This window comes from Rhinopithecus roxellana, chromosome 21 (assembly GCF_007565055.1).
Source record: "Rhinopithecus roxellana isolate Shanxi Qingling chromosome 21, ASM756505v1, whole genome shotgun sequence".
Lineage (NCBI taxonomy): Eukaryota > Metazoa > Chordata > Mammalia > Primates > Cercopithecidae > Rhinopithecus > Rhinopithecus roxellana.
Window position 1 is genome coordinate 63,148,590 of NC_044569.1, and position 15,396 is coordinate 63,163,985.

Below are 15,396 nucleotides of genomic sequence, written 5' to 3' on the forward strand. Positions count from 1 at the left end.
GCCCAACTCACTTTGTAAATTTGATTATAACTTTAATTCCAAAACTAGAAGAGGAAAAAAGATGTGGTATAAGGATTATGAGAGGGAGAAATAAAACTGCAGAACTAATAAGAAAGTTCAGCAAATTCACCAAATATCAGAACAAATTATAAAAATCAATAGCATATTTCTATGCCAGCAACAATCAATTAGAAAATATAAACTGAGTCGCCAGGCGTGGTGACTCATACCTGTAATCCCAGCACTTTGGGAGGCTGAGATGGGTGGATCACAAGTTCAGGAGATCGAGACCATCCTGGCTAACACTGTGAAACCCCATCTCTACTAAAAATGCAAAAAAAAATTAGCTGGTCGTGGTGGCGAGTGCCTGTTGTCCCAGCTACTTGGGAGGCTGAGGCAAGAGAATGGCATGAACCTGGGAGGGGGAGCTTGCAGTGAGCCGAGACAGCGCCACTGCACTCCAGCCTGGGCGATGAACGAGACTCCGTCTCAAAAAAAAAAAAAAAAGAAAATATAAACTGAAAATAAAATACCACAGAAAATAGCCAACTGTAATCTATTTAGGAGTTATTTTATGTAATTTGTTTTAAGTTTACCAAGGAAAAAAAAGTAAAATTATAAGGATACAAAAAGATTTGCATAAATAGCATGGTCTCCAATGATGTCTTGGTATAAAAATAATGTCAATTCTTCCCCAACATTAATGTAAAAATTCAAAGCAAATTTAAGTCAACAGTCTAGCTGGATGTTTTGAAGAACTCAGCAAACTTTTTCTGAAATTTGTATCCGTGATTAGTGGTCCATGAAAAACTAGATCCACTTTGAAAAAAAAAAGACTAAAGGCAGAATACCTGATATACTACAAATCCATAATAAAAACCATATGGTTTTGTTTATGCTTATTTATGCCTTTTATTCCTTCATTTAAAAAATTCATTTCCTTTCATCTGTCTTCATCTTTTCCTTTCCTTTTCTCAAATTCCCCTCACTCCATATATGTGTGCTGTGTATCCTCTCATTTGTAGGTGTTCTTGTTTTGGGTATGTGTATTTGCCATATGTATGAATGGTTTTGTGCTTCCACTCTCCTATTTTTGTATATGTCACACAGTGCTACATTTTTACAATTTTATGTGTATCTAGTCCAGTGCTAGAATCAGGGCTGGCTCCAGGGCATGCAATTCCTGCAGTCACACAGGGACCTACTCTTAAAAGAGCCTTATGCTTGGCTGAAGTGTGATTTGCTGTCATCATCTTCAAATTCTTAAACATTTTTAAACAAGGGGCCCTGTGTTGTCATTTTGCATTGGCCGTACATGCTCTGTAGGCAGTGTCATCTCAGATAAACAAAATAAACCAGAGAGCTCAGAGGCAGATCCATGTATATATGAGACCTGGATGTAAGAAGAAACTTGCTCCATGAATCCATGATGAAAGGGAAAACTATTTAGAGGTGGTTTTGGGATAACCAGCCCACCTTTTGGAGGGAAAAAAAAAAAAGCACCATGACTCAGATGGATTAAAGACCTAAATACAAAAGGTAGAACTATAAAGACAGCAGGAGGTAATATTAGCAAATCCTTTTGTGACCTATGAATGGGGAAGAATTTCTTAGGAAAATACCAAAAGCACAATCAATAAGCAAAATATTGGTGGATTTCATGATACCAAAAGTATGGGTTTCTGTTCAATGAAAGACATCATGGAAATGTCAACTGACAGAGAACTGCCAGAGTATCTACTTTCAATGACTCAGACAGACAGGATCAATGTATAGAATAATAAGCAGCTCTGGCAAACCACAAAGAAAAAAATCTATAAAAAATTGGCAAAGGACACATGGGTTCAGAAGAGAACATTTAAATGGCTGACTAATCAATAAAAATACCTTGGCTCATTTGTAATCAGATAAATGAAAATCAAAGCAGTAATTAAATGCCATTTTATATCCATTAACTGCCAAAAATTAAAAAGCTAAACAGCACAAAGCAAAAAAGAACGACAACAAAAAGAGCCAGCACCCCTGGGGGATATAGATTGAAGGAGTCCCTCTAGCGAACTATCTGGCTGGATTAACACAGACTAAGCATTTGTGTGCTTATCATTCATCAGTTCCACTCACGGGTAGAATCTGAGCTCCATCTTCATGTTGTTCTATAAAGGGACACATAGGAGGAGTGACCACTGTGTGTTTCTGTGGGTTGGAATCATCTATCCATCCATCATCTGGGGAATAGTTCAGTCAAAGGTGGTGATGCATTATTATACAGAAGTTAGTGGTCCTGGACTAGATACACATAAAATTGTAAAAATGTAGCACTGTGTGACATATATAGAAACAGAGGGAGAGTGGAAGCACAAAACCATTCACACATATGGCAGATACACATACACAAGACAAGAGCACCTACAAATAAGAGGATACACAGCACACATACATGGAGTGAGGGGAATCTGAGAAAAGGAAATGAACAGATGAAGAAAGATGAAAGGAAATGAATTTTTTTAAATGAAGGAATAAAGACCATAAATAAGCATAAACAAACAAAAAAGACTCTGCAGGACCAGGGCTGAAAATGCCATGAACTGTGGAGTTGATCACTCCACTCTTCTGCTCCTAAGGTTAAATGAAAAAAGACAAAATTAACTCTCTCCAAAGTAAGGTCCCACAAAACTGGATAAAAATTTTTAAAAACATGAGTATTTTCTCCTGGGTATATGAGGAGGAGAAAGAAAAGCTACCAAATTTTAGTTATACCTTTTCACTCCCCAGAAAGCATTTGTTTTTTAAAAGAAATCAAACTCTTCATCTTTTTCAGCAACTGTTGGCAGACAATGTAATAGCACAAAAATTCACATCATTGTTCTCCCAGCATGATGAGAGGGGCTATGTATGCAAAACATAGGCTCAAAGAGTAGCATCTGACTAGATCTGTTTCTCTTCTTTTTCAGTCATGTAAGTTTGATAGATTCAGAAGGTAGAGCTAAGTAGCTATCAATTTATTTAAAAGTGACTCCAGAAAGGTAATTTTGCAAACTTCTCTTGCCTTGCAATTCAGTGTATGACTCTCTGGGGAAGCTTGGGAGCAACATTCTTAATGGAAACATGGACAGGCTGGGATCATACAGGGAGTGTCTTTCCACGCATGCTCCCAAGGGGAACTTCCGAGGGCAGTACTGCAAGCTTCACATACTGCAGGTGAGTGTGGGGGACCTGCACACTTGCTCTTGAAGGACAAGTGAATGTGATGATATAGAATAAAATACAACTCCATTGATTCCTTTTCATAATTAAAAAAAAAAAACTATTACGATGTTTTGCAAAAAATAAAAACTAAATTTTAAATACTTGGCAGAAACCTGCTCAGCATCTTGAGTGTGAGACATTAAATGAGACTCTTGTTCACAAACCACATAGGACTTGAGATATTCCTTCTACCACATTGTATGGAGCAAGACCTCTGGACAACTTTCACATGGAATCCAAGGTCAAACGCTGGCCAGCAGCTTCTATAGCTTCAAATGCTATGGCTCTCTTTTTGAGTTATTTTGAGTTTGCTGGTAGCTCTCTTCTGCCCTTCTCTGCTGGGGTCCAGTAGGGACTCTCCTATACTTCAGGTTTTGAGGTCCTTTACTAAAGGACCTCAAAATTTGGATTTAGCCCCAGACAAAGTCCCCATACTGTATCCTTGCTGTCAGGGAACCGCATTATTACTTGGAATGAGGTGGATTAAGTCAAGGAGCTTTCCACACACTCCTGACTCATCAACAGCTTTTAGAATACCAGAGGCAGGGTGGACTTCCCATTACCCTTAACTCTTTTCTCAGAAAGAGAGCTCTAAACATGAATTTGAGGTTATCCTAGCAGACGGGCCATGACTTTTATGAAAACTACTAAATCTGTTGACCAAATTTGCAGGGCTATCTTCAAAGCACGTTAATCGTTTTATTGCTCAGAAAAAAAAAAAACAAAAAAAAAAAACAAATAAACAAAACAAAAACAAAAACAGAAAACAAAACTAGGAACAGCATAGCCTGTTTTGAAATACAAAGATAGATTTGATATGTGTCACACAGTACTAAAGGAAAATTACAAGTTGGCTAATAACAATTGTATAAATTAACAATAAGAAATCCAAGCTCTCTGATGCTAATGCTATAAAATGATCTTAGAATGGTTCGCCGTGGAGACAGAGAGATGACCACCTAGCTCCATTTGTCCTGCTGAGGGTTAGGATAATGATTGCTTGAGGGATTAATCAGTGCATACAAATGTCATTTTCAAAGCGGATTAATGGTTTTGATACTTGAGAAAAAGGTCAGGCCTACACAATCCTCTAAATTATGTGTTTAGAAGAATCATCCCAGAATGTTTTATTTATAATTTGATGTTTTCTTTATTGGGACAGGCATTCTAGTTATTGGCTTGATTTGTTAATAAAATCTTTATTTGATACAATGTGTCCTGCCACCAATTAATGGCAACTTGGAAATTGTATTGAAAATTTCAGGAGATGCAACTCTTAATGACTTTTCATTTGGAAGAGAGAGGCAGTGGGGCAGATTATCCAAAACTACTGGCTGCTTTTTAAAGGATCACCTACATTAAGCCTTGAGGCATTTTTTTAAAAAATATGCATGTGTCTGATGCTCTGGAAATTCACTTGAACCACTCAGTAATGGAAAAACCATCTTTTAAGAAGTTGGAACACTTCTTCTTTCAACATCCTTCTCTCCCACTCCCAATCTGATTATTTAGCAGCAAACTTACTTGGGATGATCATGCATATATGTTATGAATGCCAAAATGAAACAACACTGTGGCATTGTGTTTCCCAGGATGGGACGGACTACAGTGTGGGCGTGTGTGTCCCTGATTCTTGTGCTGAAGAGGATGTGACTCTGATGTCTCGGCTGGGTAGGTACAAAAGAATATCTAGTGAAACTATCATCTCACAGCGTAATGTTGGAAAAACCCCAGCTCCTTAGAACCAAGAAAGGTAATTCCTTCAGGACTGAACCAACCTTTCATCGTGATCAATGCAATAAACTGAGCCTAATGGAGGTTTGAGGGGTTCAAGGGTAAAGATGGTGGAATAGTAATGGAGTAGGTAGGAAGGGAGACAATAAGGAAAAGATAGAGCTGAATCTTTATGTAACAAAAATGTAAAGGTAAACAATCTTCCCTCACCCACAGCTGCCTGGTTAGGCTGAAGAAAGGAAGTGGGTGGTGTTTGGTTTCAATATTGTGAGTGTTCTGTGCCCTGGCCCGTGTGTGGCAATCTGCCACCTGCCATATCCAGAGGCCATTCTGAACGAGGACTGTGTGCGGTCAACATGTTGTAATGGATTAGTGTTAAGAGCCCAGCATTTGGTCCTGGTTGTCACCTCCCAGCTGTGTGATCCTGGGCCAATCACTTAATCTCCCCAAGTTCAGTCTCTTCCTCTGTACAGTGAGGGGTGGCTCTGCATGGCTCTCTCTATGGCCTTCTAATCACTTCTCCCTTAGCTATGCGGAAGGAATATATTTTAGTATCCACAGAAACTGATTTGACTTCCCCTAAGTCTTTTAAAGTTTTCAAAGCAAGAATTTTAAGCCTAGGTTTTTGCCACTGGTGTCTTTTATATTTATTCTGGTCATCCAGAGAAGAACTAACACATACTAAAGTTCTACATTATTAGGAGTGAGAAGAACTAACATATAATAAAGTTATACATTATTAAGAGTTCTCCTTTAAAGTATTGATATTGCAGCTAGTTGTCAAAATCTTAAATGGTCCTCTGCATTTGTGACGATTCCTATGGCTTTGGGTGTATTATCTGTCTAGCCAGGTATTTCATGTGCTGTTTAAAAAAGTAATAAATCAGACGTGCATGGTGGCTTATACCTGTAATCCCAGCAGTTTGGGTGGCCGAGGCCGGTGGATCACGAGGTCAGGAGATGGAGACCATCCTGGCTAACACGGTGAAACCTCATCTCTACTAAAAATACAAAGAATAAGCCAGGCGTGGTGGCGGGCGCCTGTGGTCCCAGCTACTTGGGTAGGCTGAGGCAGGACAATGGCGTGAAGCTGGGAGGCGGAGCTTGCAGTGAGCCGAGATGGTGCCACTGTTCTCCAGCCTGGGCTACAGAGCAAGACTCCGTCTCAAATAAATAAATAAATACATACATAAATAAATAAATATAAAAAAGCAATAAATCATTACAAATCAAATTCAAATTTCAATTCTTGTTGGATAAGCCGTAAATATCCTAGAAACAAAGATAAATGTGTAGTTATTATTAAATTAGCATTTCAAGTGACTAAGTGACTCTAAGTCTAATGAGTTAATAGTCCTTATTATTTGAGAGATTTGTCAATTAGCCTAATTTTTCAGACTAACGCCAAGCTTTCTAGCCAGAGTTGACATTAGAATAAAATAAAATATTAGAAATAATTGCCATTGGTAAAAAGATATTTTAAGAAAGTAGCGTTCGAAGAGAAACAAGATGGAGACTCTCTTTGAGGAACCAGGAAAAGCAAACGGCCTGGTGGCTGTCAACTGAGCTGACGTGGGTGGATGGATTAGGGGGATTTAGTCTTTGCTGCCCAGGCGTTTTTCCAGCTCTGGCACAGAGGCAGCAGATAGAAATTGGAGGTCTTTGCCCGGGGTAAAGTGTCCCCATCTGGAAAGGATTTGTCAGCTATTCCTTAAAGCTCTTTGATGGAGCTGCCAGTATTTCCTCTACAGATATGAGACAACCAGCTCAGCATACCAGGCTGAAGCTGTTTGCACGGACTGCACTCACCCAGAGGAGGGGAGCGGGGAAGGCCCGTAGTAGATTGGGAGAGAAAAAATGCCCTAGTATGGCAGAGGGAGAGCAAGATCCTGGCAGGTCAGGACATAACTGCTTTTGGCCAAGGGCTAGGGCAAAACGCTGCACAGTTGTTGTCATAGAATGTTATAAAATTTCACCCAACACACTTTACCTGAATTCCTAAGAATAAAATTATTTAACACCAGAATGCTGAGAGCCTGGATGGAACTTGGATGTGGTGATTATGAAACCCAATTATGGGATATTTTCCTAAAAATCCAGACCCATGAATTTTGGTGTCATTAATAGTCCTTTCCCATCGCTGCTGTAACAAGTGACCACACACTGGGTGGCTTAGAACAACAAAGATTCATTCTCTCGCAGTTCTGGAGGCTAAATATCTGAAGTCAAGGTGATGATGAGGTTGGTTCCTTCTGGAGGCTCTGAGGGAGAGTCTGTTCCTTGCCCCACTCCACATGCCTGGTGGTTGTCAGTACTTCCTGGCACTCCTTGGCTTGTAGCCACATCATTCCAGCCTCTACCTCCACCCACATGTGGAGTTCTTCCCTGTGTGTCCAAACTTCCCTTGCATAAGGACACTAGTCATACTGGATTTAGGGCCCACCCTAACCTCATCTTAAAGTTGATTACATCTGCAAAGACCCTATTTCCAAATAAGGTCACATATGCAGGTACTAAGGGTTAGGACTTGAACCTTTCTGGAGGACACAGTTCAACCCAAAAGACTACCTAATACCTACTTCCTAGGCTGGCTAGATTATCTGAGTTCCCTTTAACACAACAGGGAGTTGGGAGGATGGGTACTCATAGCCCCTTAGCTCAGGGCCCTGCTCTTAGAATATGCTTGACAAATGTTAGATAATCTTGCTGAAGTTTAATTGTGAGGCAGAGGCAATCTACCTGGTCACAGAGACCACACAAGAACTGACAAAGAAGGGGCTTGGGTGTTTTTGGTTTTGCTTTTGTTTTTCTGAGGCAGGGTCTTGCTCTGTCCCCAGGCTGGAGTGCAGTGGCACAATCATGGCTCATTGCCACCTGAATCTCCTGGGTCCAAGCAATCCTTCCACCTCAACCTCTCAAATAGCTGAGATCAGGCATGCACCACCACCCCTGTCTAATTTGTAAATGTTTTGTAGAGCTGGGGTCTCCTTATGTTGACCAGGCTGGTCTCAAACTTCTGAAGTCAGGTGATCCTTCTGCCTCGACCTCCCAAAGTGCTGGGATCACAGATGTGAGCCACCATACCCAGCCTGGGGCTTGTTCTAAAGGTCTGTTTAACACTGAGTTGTGTCTGATTTTATCCAGACACAACACTGAAGGCTGCACATTTCTATTCTCAGGGACTCACTCTAAGTCTAAGACTCATTCACTCTAAGTCTGTCCCACTGGAGACTTTATAACGTTTTATGATGATCACACTGTCCCAGTTTGCAGTGGCCAAAAGCAATGAGTTCTGAGCTGCTTAGAATCGATGTTTAACAGTCCTTTACAATAAGCTTTAAACTGTGCTCTTTTCCTATGCTCTATTAGGTTAATTTCACCTTGCTTTTCCTATGAGAATCACTAGGCCTACATAGCAGAACACTGGTGCTAGAAGTACAAGGGAAGATTTTTCTCCTCCAACTCTCTCTTACAGATTCTCTGAGCACCAGTGGAGAAAATGGAACTCTTTTAATAGTAACTCCTTGTATTACCCATAGAATTACCTTTCTGGCTAAGAATTCAAAAGGAATCCAAAACATTTCACAGAATACCATTTTGTGTTCTCAATTCAATTCAGAAAATATTTATTGAGCAATTTTCTCTCTGGCCTTTGTATGAGACATCACCTGTATATGCTGGGGGCGGGGGGATCAAAATGATTGGGAGTTACTCGTTTCAAAAATATGCACAATTTAGTTAGGAAGAAAAGTGTGTGTGCCTGAGCTATTAGGAAACACTGTCAGGAAAGAAATGTCCAATCTCACTCAAGTGTTGGGGCTGGGCATAAAAGCTAGAGAAGCAGAGCCTAGCATGGATAGAGTAAGAGTGGGGAATTTAGACAGGGCTTGAGCTGACCTTGTGTTAGTGAAGAGGTCAGGATAGGGTGGGGTGAGAAGTTGTTGGAGAACAGACTCAACAGAGGTTTCCAATAAAGGTTTCATATTCCCCTTGTAGATCTGGAATCTAGCACAGCATAGACACTTAAGGCTGATTGGATGTGTGTGGGCTGCCGGTTGTCTTTGTTTACCATGGCAGGATTTAGAGCTGGGCTGTGGTTGATTGACAAAAAAACCAACCAACCAAAACAACAAAACCAAAACAAAACAGAAAGGTCATTTGATTCCTTTAAAATTAGAAATAGAACTTCCAAAGGGAGCGGACGTGTGCTGGCTGGTCAGTACACTTCGTTTTCAGTGGAAGAGTTTAGTTTGGAAACCCAAATACTAACAGGAAGTAGCATTGGTTCAGAGCAAATGGAATTGGATTATGAACAATTCTGCTGCCAGGTCTCCTGTGGGAACGTGCTGGTAACCTAGATCAAGCACCCCAACTCTTGGCCAGGGCTGAGGACACACAGATGACCCTTCCTTCTTGTTTCTACCCTTACCATACTACAATTAGGAACCACAGTTAATCACATATTATTAGTCTTTCAGCAGCATTTTTGGACATTTCAGAAACTCTTGGGTCACAGACTCATGGGAACCTTGAGGGTTAGAGATGGAAAGGACATTAGAATACATCACGTCCCTTGTGTTTATTGCAGCACAATTTACAATAGCAAAGACTTGGAACCAACCCAAATGCCCATCAATGATAGACTGGATAAACAAAATGGGGCACATATACACCATGGAATACTACGCAGCCCACAAAAGAATGAGTTTTTATCCTTTGCAGGGACATGGATGAAGCTGGAAACCATCATTCTCAGCAAACTAACGCAGGAACAGAAAACCAAACACTGCGTGTTCTCACTCATAAGTGGGAGTTGAACAATGAGAACACAGGGACACAGGGAGGAGAACATCACACACTGAGACCTGTCGGGGGGTTGGGGGCAAGGGGAGGGAGAGCATTAGGACAAATACCTAATGCATTCGGGGCTTAAAACCTAGAAGACGGGTTGATGGGTGCAGCAAAGCACCATGGCACGTGTATACCTATGTAACAAACCTGCACATTCTACACATGTATCCCAGAACTTAAAGTATAATAATAATAAAAGAATACATCGTGTCTGACCCACCCTTCACTGTTACACAGATGAGGAAATGAGACCCAGAGAGATGAAGCGACTTGCTCAGGGTCACAAAGCTAGCTAGCTCAAACTTGAGCCTCTTGAATGCAAGACTAGGCAATGTGGTGTGGTGAGATGAGGAACACCCAGCATTTATTAAACTTACTGCCTGTCCTGCACTGTTCTAAGGGCTTTACAATCAGTGTGTCATTTAGTTCTCATGACAACCCTAGGAGGTAGGTACTATTATGATCCCCATTTTAAAGAAGGAGGAAAGCTGTGTCCCCATCCTTTGTGGAGATTTTGGAAGTCCCCTGGTCTTAATTCTAACCGTGTGCTCCTGAGATTCGCAGCAAGAACACCTGTAAACTTGTCAGAAGCACAAAGTCAGGTTCCACCTCAAACCTCCTGGATCAGAAACTTGCAGGGAGGGGAGGCAGAGAGCCAACAGGCCCTCAAGGTAATTCTGAGGCTTGCTAAAACTGGAGACAACTGCCCTAGTCTTACCAGTAGGATCTTTACACGCAATTTTTTCCAGTGCTCATCAGCTGTGTCCTGACTTGCTGCTTCTTACCTTCAATTTCAGATGGCACCTTTCCCCAGACTATGGGCTGCAATTGTATATTTCCATCTTACATTGCATTTCTCTGTCAGGGGGCTTGTTCACAAACAGATTTGAGCCAGCAATGGCGCGTAGTTTAGGTTTTTACTTCCCAGTACCGTGCGCTAGGAAAGGCCAGGAGAAAAGACTGATTCAGTAGACCTGGGTTTACTTCCAGCTGGGCTAAGAGTTCCTCATTCTGTAAGTTTCCACATTTTTGTGCCCTACTTCCCTCCAACTATAAATCAGATATATTCAAAACCAGCTGTCCCCACCCTTTTTCTTTTTGAAGACAGTCTCGCTCTGTGGCCCAGGCTGGAGTACAGTGGCATGATCTCGGCTCACTGCAACCTCTGCCTCCCGGGCTCAAGTGATTCTCATGTCTCAGCCTCCCAGCTGGGACTACAGACGAGCACCACCATGCCTGGCTAATTTTTCTATTTTTAGTAGAGACAGGGTTTCACCATGCTAGCCAGGCTGGTCTCAAACTCCTGACCTCAAGCAATCATCCTGCCTCGGCCTCCTCCCAAAGTGTGGGATTACAGGCATGAGCCACTACGCCCAGCCCCAGCTGTCCCTTTTTACTGTAGAAGTTTCATTTTGAAATAATAGATATGAAAGCACTTGGAAAAATGTAAGGCATTATTACAAACTAAATGATTTATACAATCTCTTTTTTCTTTTTTGGTAGATACTTTAAGATTCAGAAATACTTCATTTCTGGCCCCTTCTCTCTTTCTTTTTACAATAAATTCTTCCTCCTTATCTGGTGGGAGTGTGGCCAGATGTGCTACTGGAACGTTCCCCCTGGACACATTTGCTGCCATATGTCTGTGAGTATGGACATCTGAGGTACCTGGGTGGGTTGTGATCTGTCGGTACTGTTTTATCAACTCGCCCTCATCAGCTGCATTTCACTATTAAATCTCATTCATTGCATGATATCTGGCCAGTACTGCCTGTTTCAGGATATTATGGTCTGAGTGTTTTTGTTCCCCCCCTAGAATTCATAAGTTGGAATGTCACCTGCAATGTGATGATCTCCAGAGATGGGCCTTTGGGAGGTGCCTGTCATGAGGGCAGAGCCTTCACGAATGGGGTCAGGTAGCTTAGACGAGGGACCCCAGAGAGCTCTCTTGCCCCTTCCAACATGTGAGGACACAGCTAGCAGGCGCCATCTATGAACCAGAAAGTGGGCTCTCAACAGACACCGAATCTTCCAGCACTTTGATCCTGGGCTTCCCTCCCTCCAGAACTGTGAGAAATTAATTTCTGGGGTGTATAAGCCACCTAGTCTATGGTATTTTGTTACAGCAGCCAAACAGACTGAGACACAAGGAGATCACCATTTACCCTTTTTTTTTTTTTTGAGACAGAGTCTTGCTGTGTCACCCAGGCTGGAGTGCAGTGGCGTAATCTCAGCTCACTGCAGCCTCCACTTCACGGGTTCAAGCAATTCTCCTGTCTCAGCCTCCCAAGTAGCTGGGACCACAGGCATGCGCCACTGCACCCGGCTAATTTTGTATTTTTAGTAGAGACAGGGTTTCACCATGTTGGCCAGGCTGGTCTCGAACTCCTGACCTCAGGTGATCCACCCACCTTGGCCTCCCAAAGTGCTGGCATTTCAGGCATGAGCCACCATGCTCAGCCCACCATTTACCTTAAACAAGAAAATGCACAAGTGTTCAAGGGGAAGGCCGGTCACGCCCAGTGTGATTGGTTTTAGGACCACTGAGAAATGTATTCTATCCCAAAACATTCCTGTTCCTTGCTGTCAGGCGTCCACTGAAGATTAATTTTATTTGAGGCATTGCCTTGCCTACACACATTGCAGCAAGTCACCCAATACTTTTTGGGTGTTGCCCAGGCTGGAGTGCAGTGGCATGGTCTCGGCTCACTGCAACATCCGCCTCCCAGGTTCAGGCGATTCTCCTGCCTCAGCCTCCGGAGTAGCTGGGACTACAGGCGCATGCCACGATGCCCGGCTAATTTTTGCATTTTTGTAGTAGAGACGGGGGTTTCACCACTGTTGGCCAGGCTGGTCTCGAACTTCTGACCTCGTGATCCATCGCCTCGGCCTCCCAAAGTGCTAGGATCACAGGCGTGAGCCACCGCACCCAGTCTCTTAGCATAAATTAAGTAGAAGTATAATTGCTGGGTCATAATTCTTGAATCATTTGATGTTGTTTTCCTGAACAATTCATTTTTCCTGTCCCCAGTAGGAAACTCTCATGTGTTACTTTACCCTCTCACCAGCATCAAAAGCTACTACCTTTATAAAAAGTGGAACCAATTTGATAGGTGAATACATTGGTTTAATTTACATCTTTGAAAAACTGCCAAAGAGGGTTTTTCTTTCCTAAGTTTATCTGCCACTTGTATTTTTCTCTTGTAAATTCATATTCTTTACCCCCTTTTCCATGTGTGAGTTAGGTTCTTCTTTTTTTTTTTTTGAGACAGTCTCGCTGTCACCCAGGCTGCAATGCAGTAGGGCGATCTCAGCTCATTGCAACCTCTGCCTCCTGGGCTCAAGAGATTCTCCTGCCTCAGCCTCCCGAGTAGCTGGAACTACAGGCACACACCACCATGCCCAGCTAATTTTCGTATTTTCAGTAGAGTTGGGGTTTTACCATGTAGGCCAGACTGGTCTCAAACTCCTGACCTCAGGTGATCTGTCCGCCTAGGCCTCCCAAAGTGCTGGGATTACAGGCTTTAGCCACCGCACCCAGCCAGGTTCTTACTAATTTTTAAAGTTTATTATGTATGTAAAGAATATTAATTCTTAGTCATATCAGCTGCAGACATCTTCCTCAGTATTTTGGTTGCTTTAAGATTTTAAAAATAATTATGACAAGTTAAGTGAAATCCAGTAACATTTTCCTTGATGTATTTTCTCTTTTTTCATTAGTTTTATTCTTAGAGCATCATTCTCCATCCTTAAAATTGTTGAAGTTTTTCTACATAAGTATGCAGCGGTTTGCTTTTCACAGGCCCGTGTTCTCGGCGTCTCATTTCGGTGTCCTGAGATGAGGGAAGGCGCAGCTGTTGTGTCTTCTACCTGCAGGTTCATCACCTTGCTGGGTCTCATCCTCCCTCTGGCTGGAACAGTCTGCGTGGCAGCTAGGGAATGGGGGTCAGCCTGCAGGACATCGCAGGAACATGGGGCACCTCTGGCCACTTACGGGAGTCTGCCCCTGAGCAAGGCGGAGAGCAATGAACAAAGCAGCAGAATCCTACGGACGCACTGCCCGGCACATCTGCCCCTGACAGCAGCTCTGAGCAGAGGAAAAAGTAGGCATTTGAATGAAACTAAGACCACCCAGGAGAGGTGACTTAGCCGAGTGTGCAGTTGGACACAAATGCCTACAGTGCTGGCTCCTACTGAACGCCCGGCAGCTTCCAAATATCAGTGTGGAGGTTAGATCTCTGCTCTTGACTGTCCCGTCTTTGTTTACCGTCAGCGTGCTAAGGTCAGGCAAGGTCACTAAAAATGCTGCTTTATTTTGTGAGTACAATTATCCAGTGTGTTTTTGTGCTGATCAAAGACTAGGGTTCAAACAGGACTTGGGGTTTCACTGCAGCAATTCTCTGAGAACAATTCCACGGCCACAGTGTCTGCTTTCAGTGTCACACTTACATGACCCGTAGAAGCTTCCTGCCATCCCCAGGAAGGTGAATGATTTACATAGAAACTGAAGGGAGGGTGTTGAGCTTGCAACACAAGGTAATTCACGCAGTACGGTACGTGTGAACCAGAAACAGATTAACCCAGCATAGGTAGTGAGAGGCTGGATTTCATTGAGATAGACTGCACTGTGTTTTAGTGAAAAATCAAGAGCATTGCCTTCATTTCTACCTGCCTGCCTATACACCAAGGCAAATAGAATCTCTCTCTCTCTAACCTTCAGAACATGTGGAATAAGAGGGCCAGGTTCAGTGGCTCATGCCTGTAATCCCAGCACTTCGGGAAGTCAAGGTGAGAGGATTGATTGAACTCGGGAGTTTGAGGCCAGCCTGTGTAATGTAGCGAGACCCCCATCTCTACAAAAAAATTTTTTTTTTTGTTTTTTTTTTGTTGTTGTTGTTTTTTTGTTTTTTTTTGTTTTTTTTTTGAGACGGAGTCTCGCTCTGTCGCCCAGGCTGGAGTGCAGTGGCTGGATCTCAGCTCACTGCAAGCTCCGCCTCCCGGGTTTACGCCATTCTCCTGCCTCAGCCTCCCGAGTAGCTGGGACCATAGGCGCCCGCCACCTCGCCCGGCTAGTTTTTTGTATTTTTTAGTAGAGACGGGGTTTCACCGTGTTAGCCAGGATGGTCTCGATCTCCTGACCTCGTGATCCGCCTGTCTCGGCCTCCCAAAGTGCTGGGATTACAGGCTTGAGCCACCGCGCCCGGCCAAAAAAAATTTAAAAATTAGTCAGGCAACAGAGAGAGACCTTGACTCAAAAAAAAAAAAAAAAAAAAAAAGAACAGAACCAGAATGTGAATATTTGGCAGATTTCTTTTAGATCCAGGTCCACACAATTGTCCTTTCTTACTCCAACTAGGGGGATACAAATAAAATGGAATGGCTGGGCTTGGTGGCTCATGCCTGTAATCTCAGCACTTCCGGAGGCCGAGGCAGGTGGATCACCTCAGGTCAAGAGTTCGAGACCAACCTGGCCAACATGGTGAAACCTTGTCTCTACTAAAAATACAAAAATTAGCCAGGCATGGTGGCAGATGCCTGTAATCCTGGCTATTTGGGAGGCTGAGG

General features: G+C 42.8%; 1 protein-coding gene across 1 annotated transcript in view; it reads left to right on the plus strand.

The window, feature by feature from the left end:
• LOC104673019 (O-acyltransferase like protein) overlaps positions 1-15,396 on the plus strand; it is a 76,610-nt gene that overhangs the window by 21,820 nt on the left and 39,394 nt on the right. Inside the window, 4 exon segments of the mRNA XM_030925826.1 lie at positions 3,059-3,198; positions 4,839-4,917; positions 11,335-11,476; positions 13,708-13,934. Of these exon segments, the coding sequence (XP_030781686.1) occupies positions 3,059-3,198; positions 4,839-4,917; positions 11,335-11,476; positions 13,708-13,934 (588 nt within the window).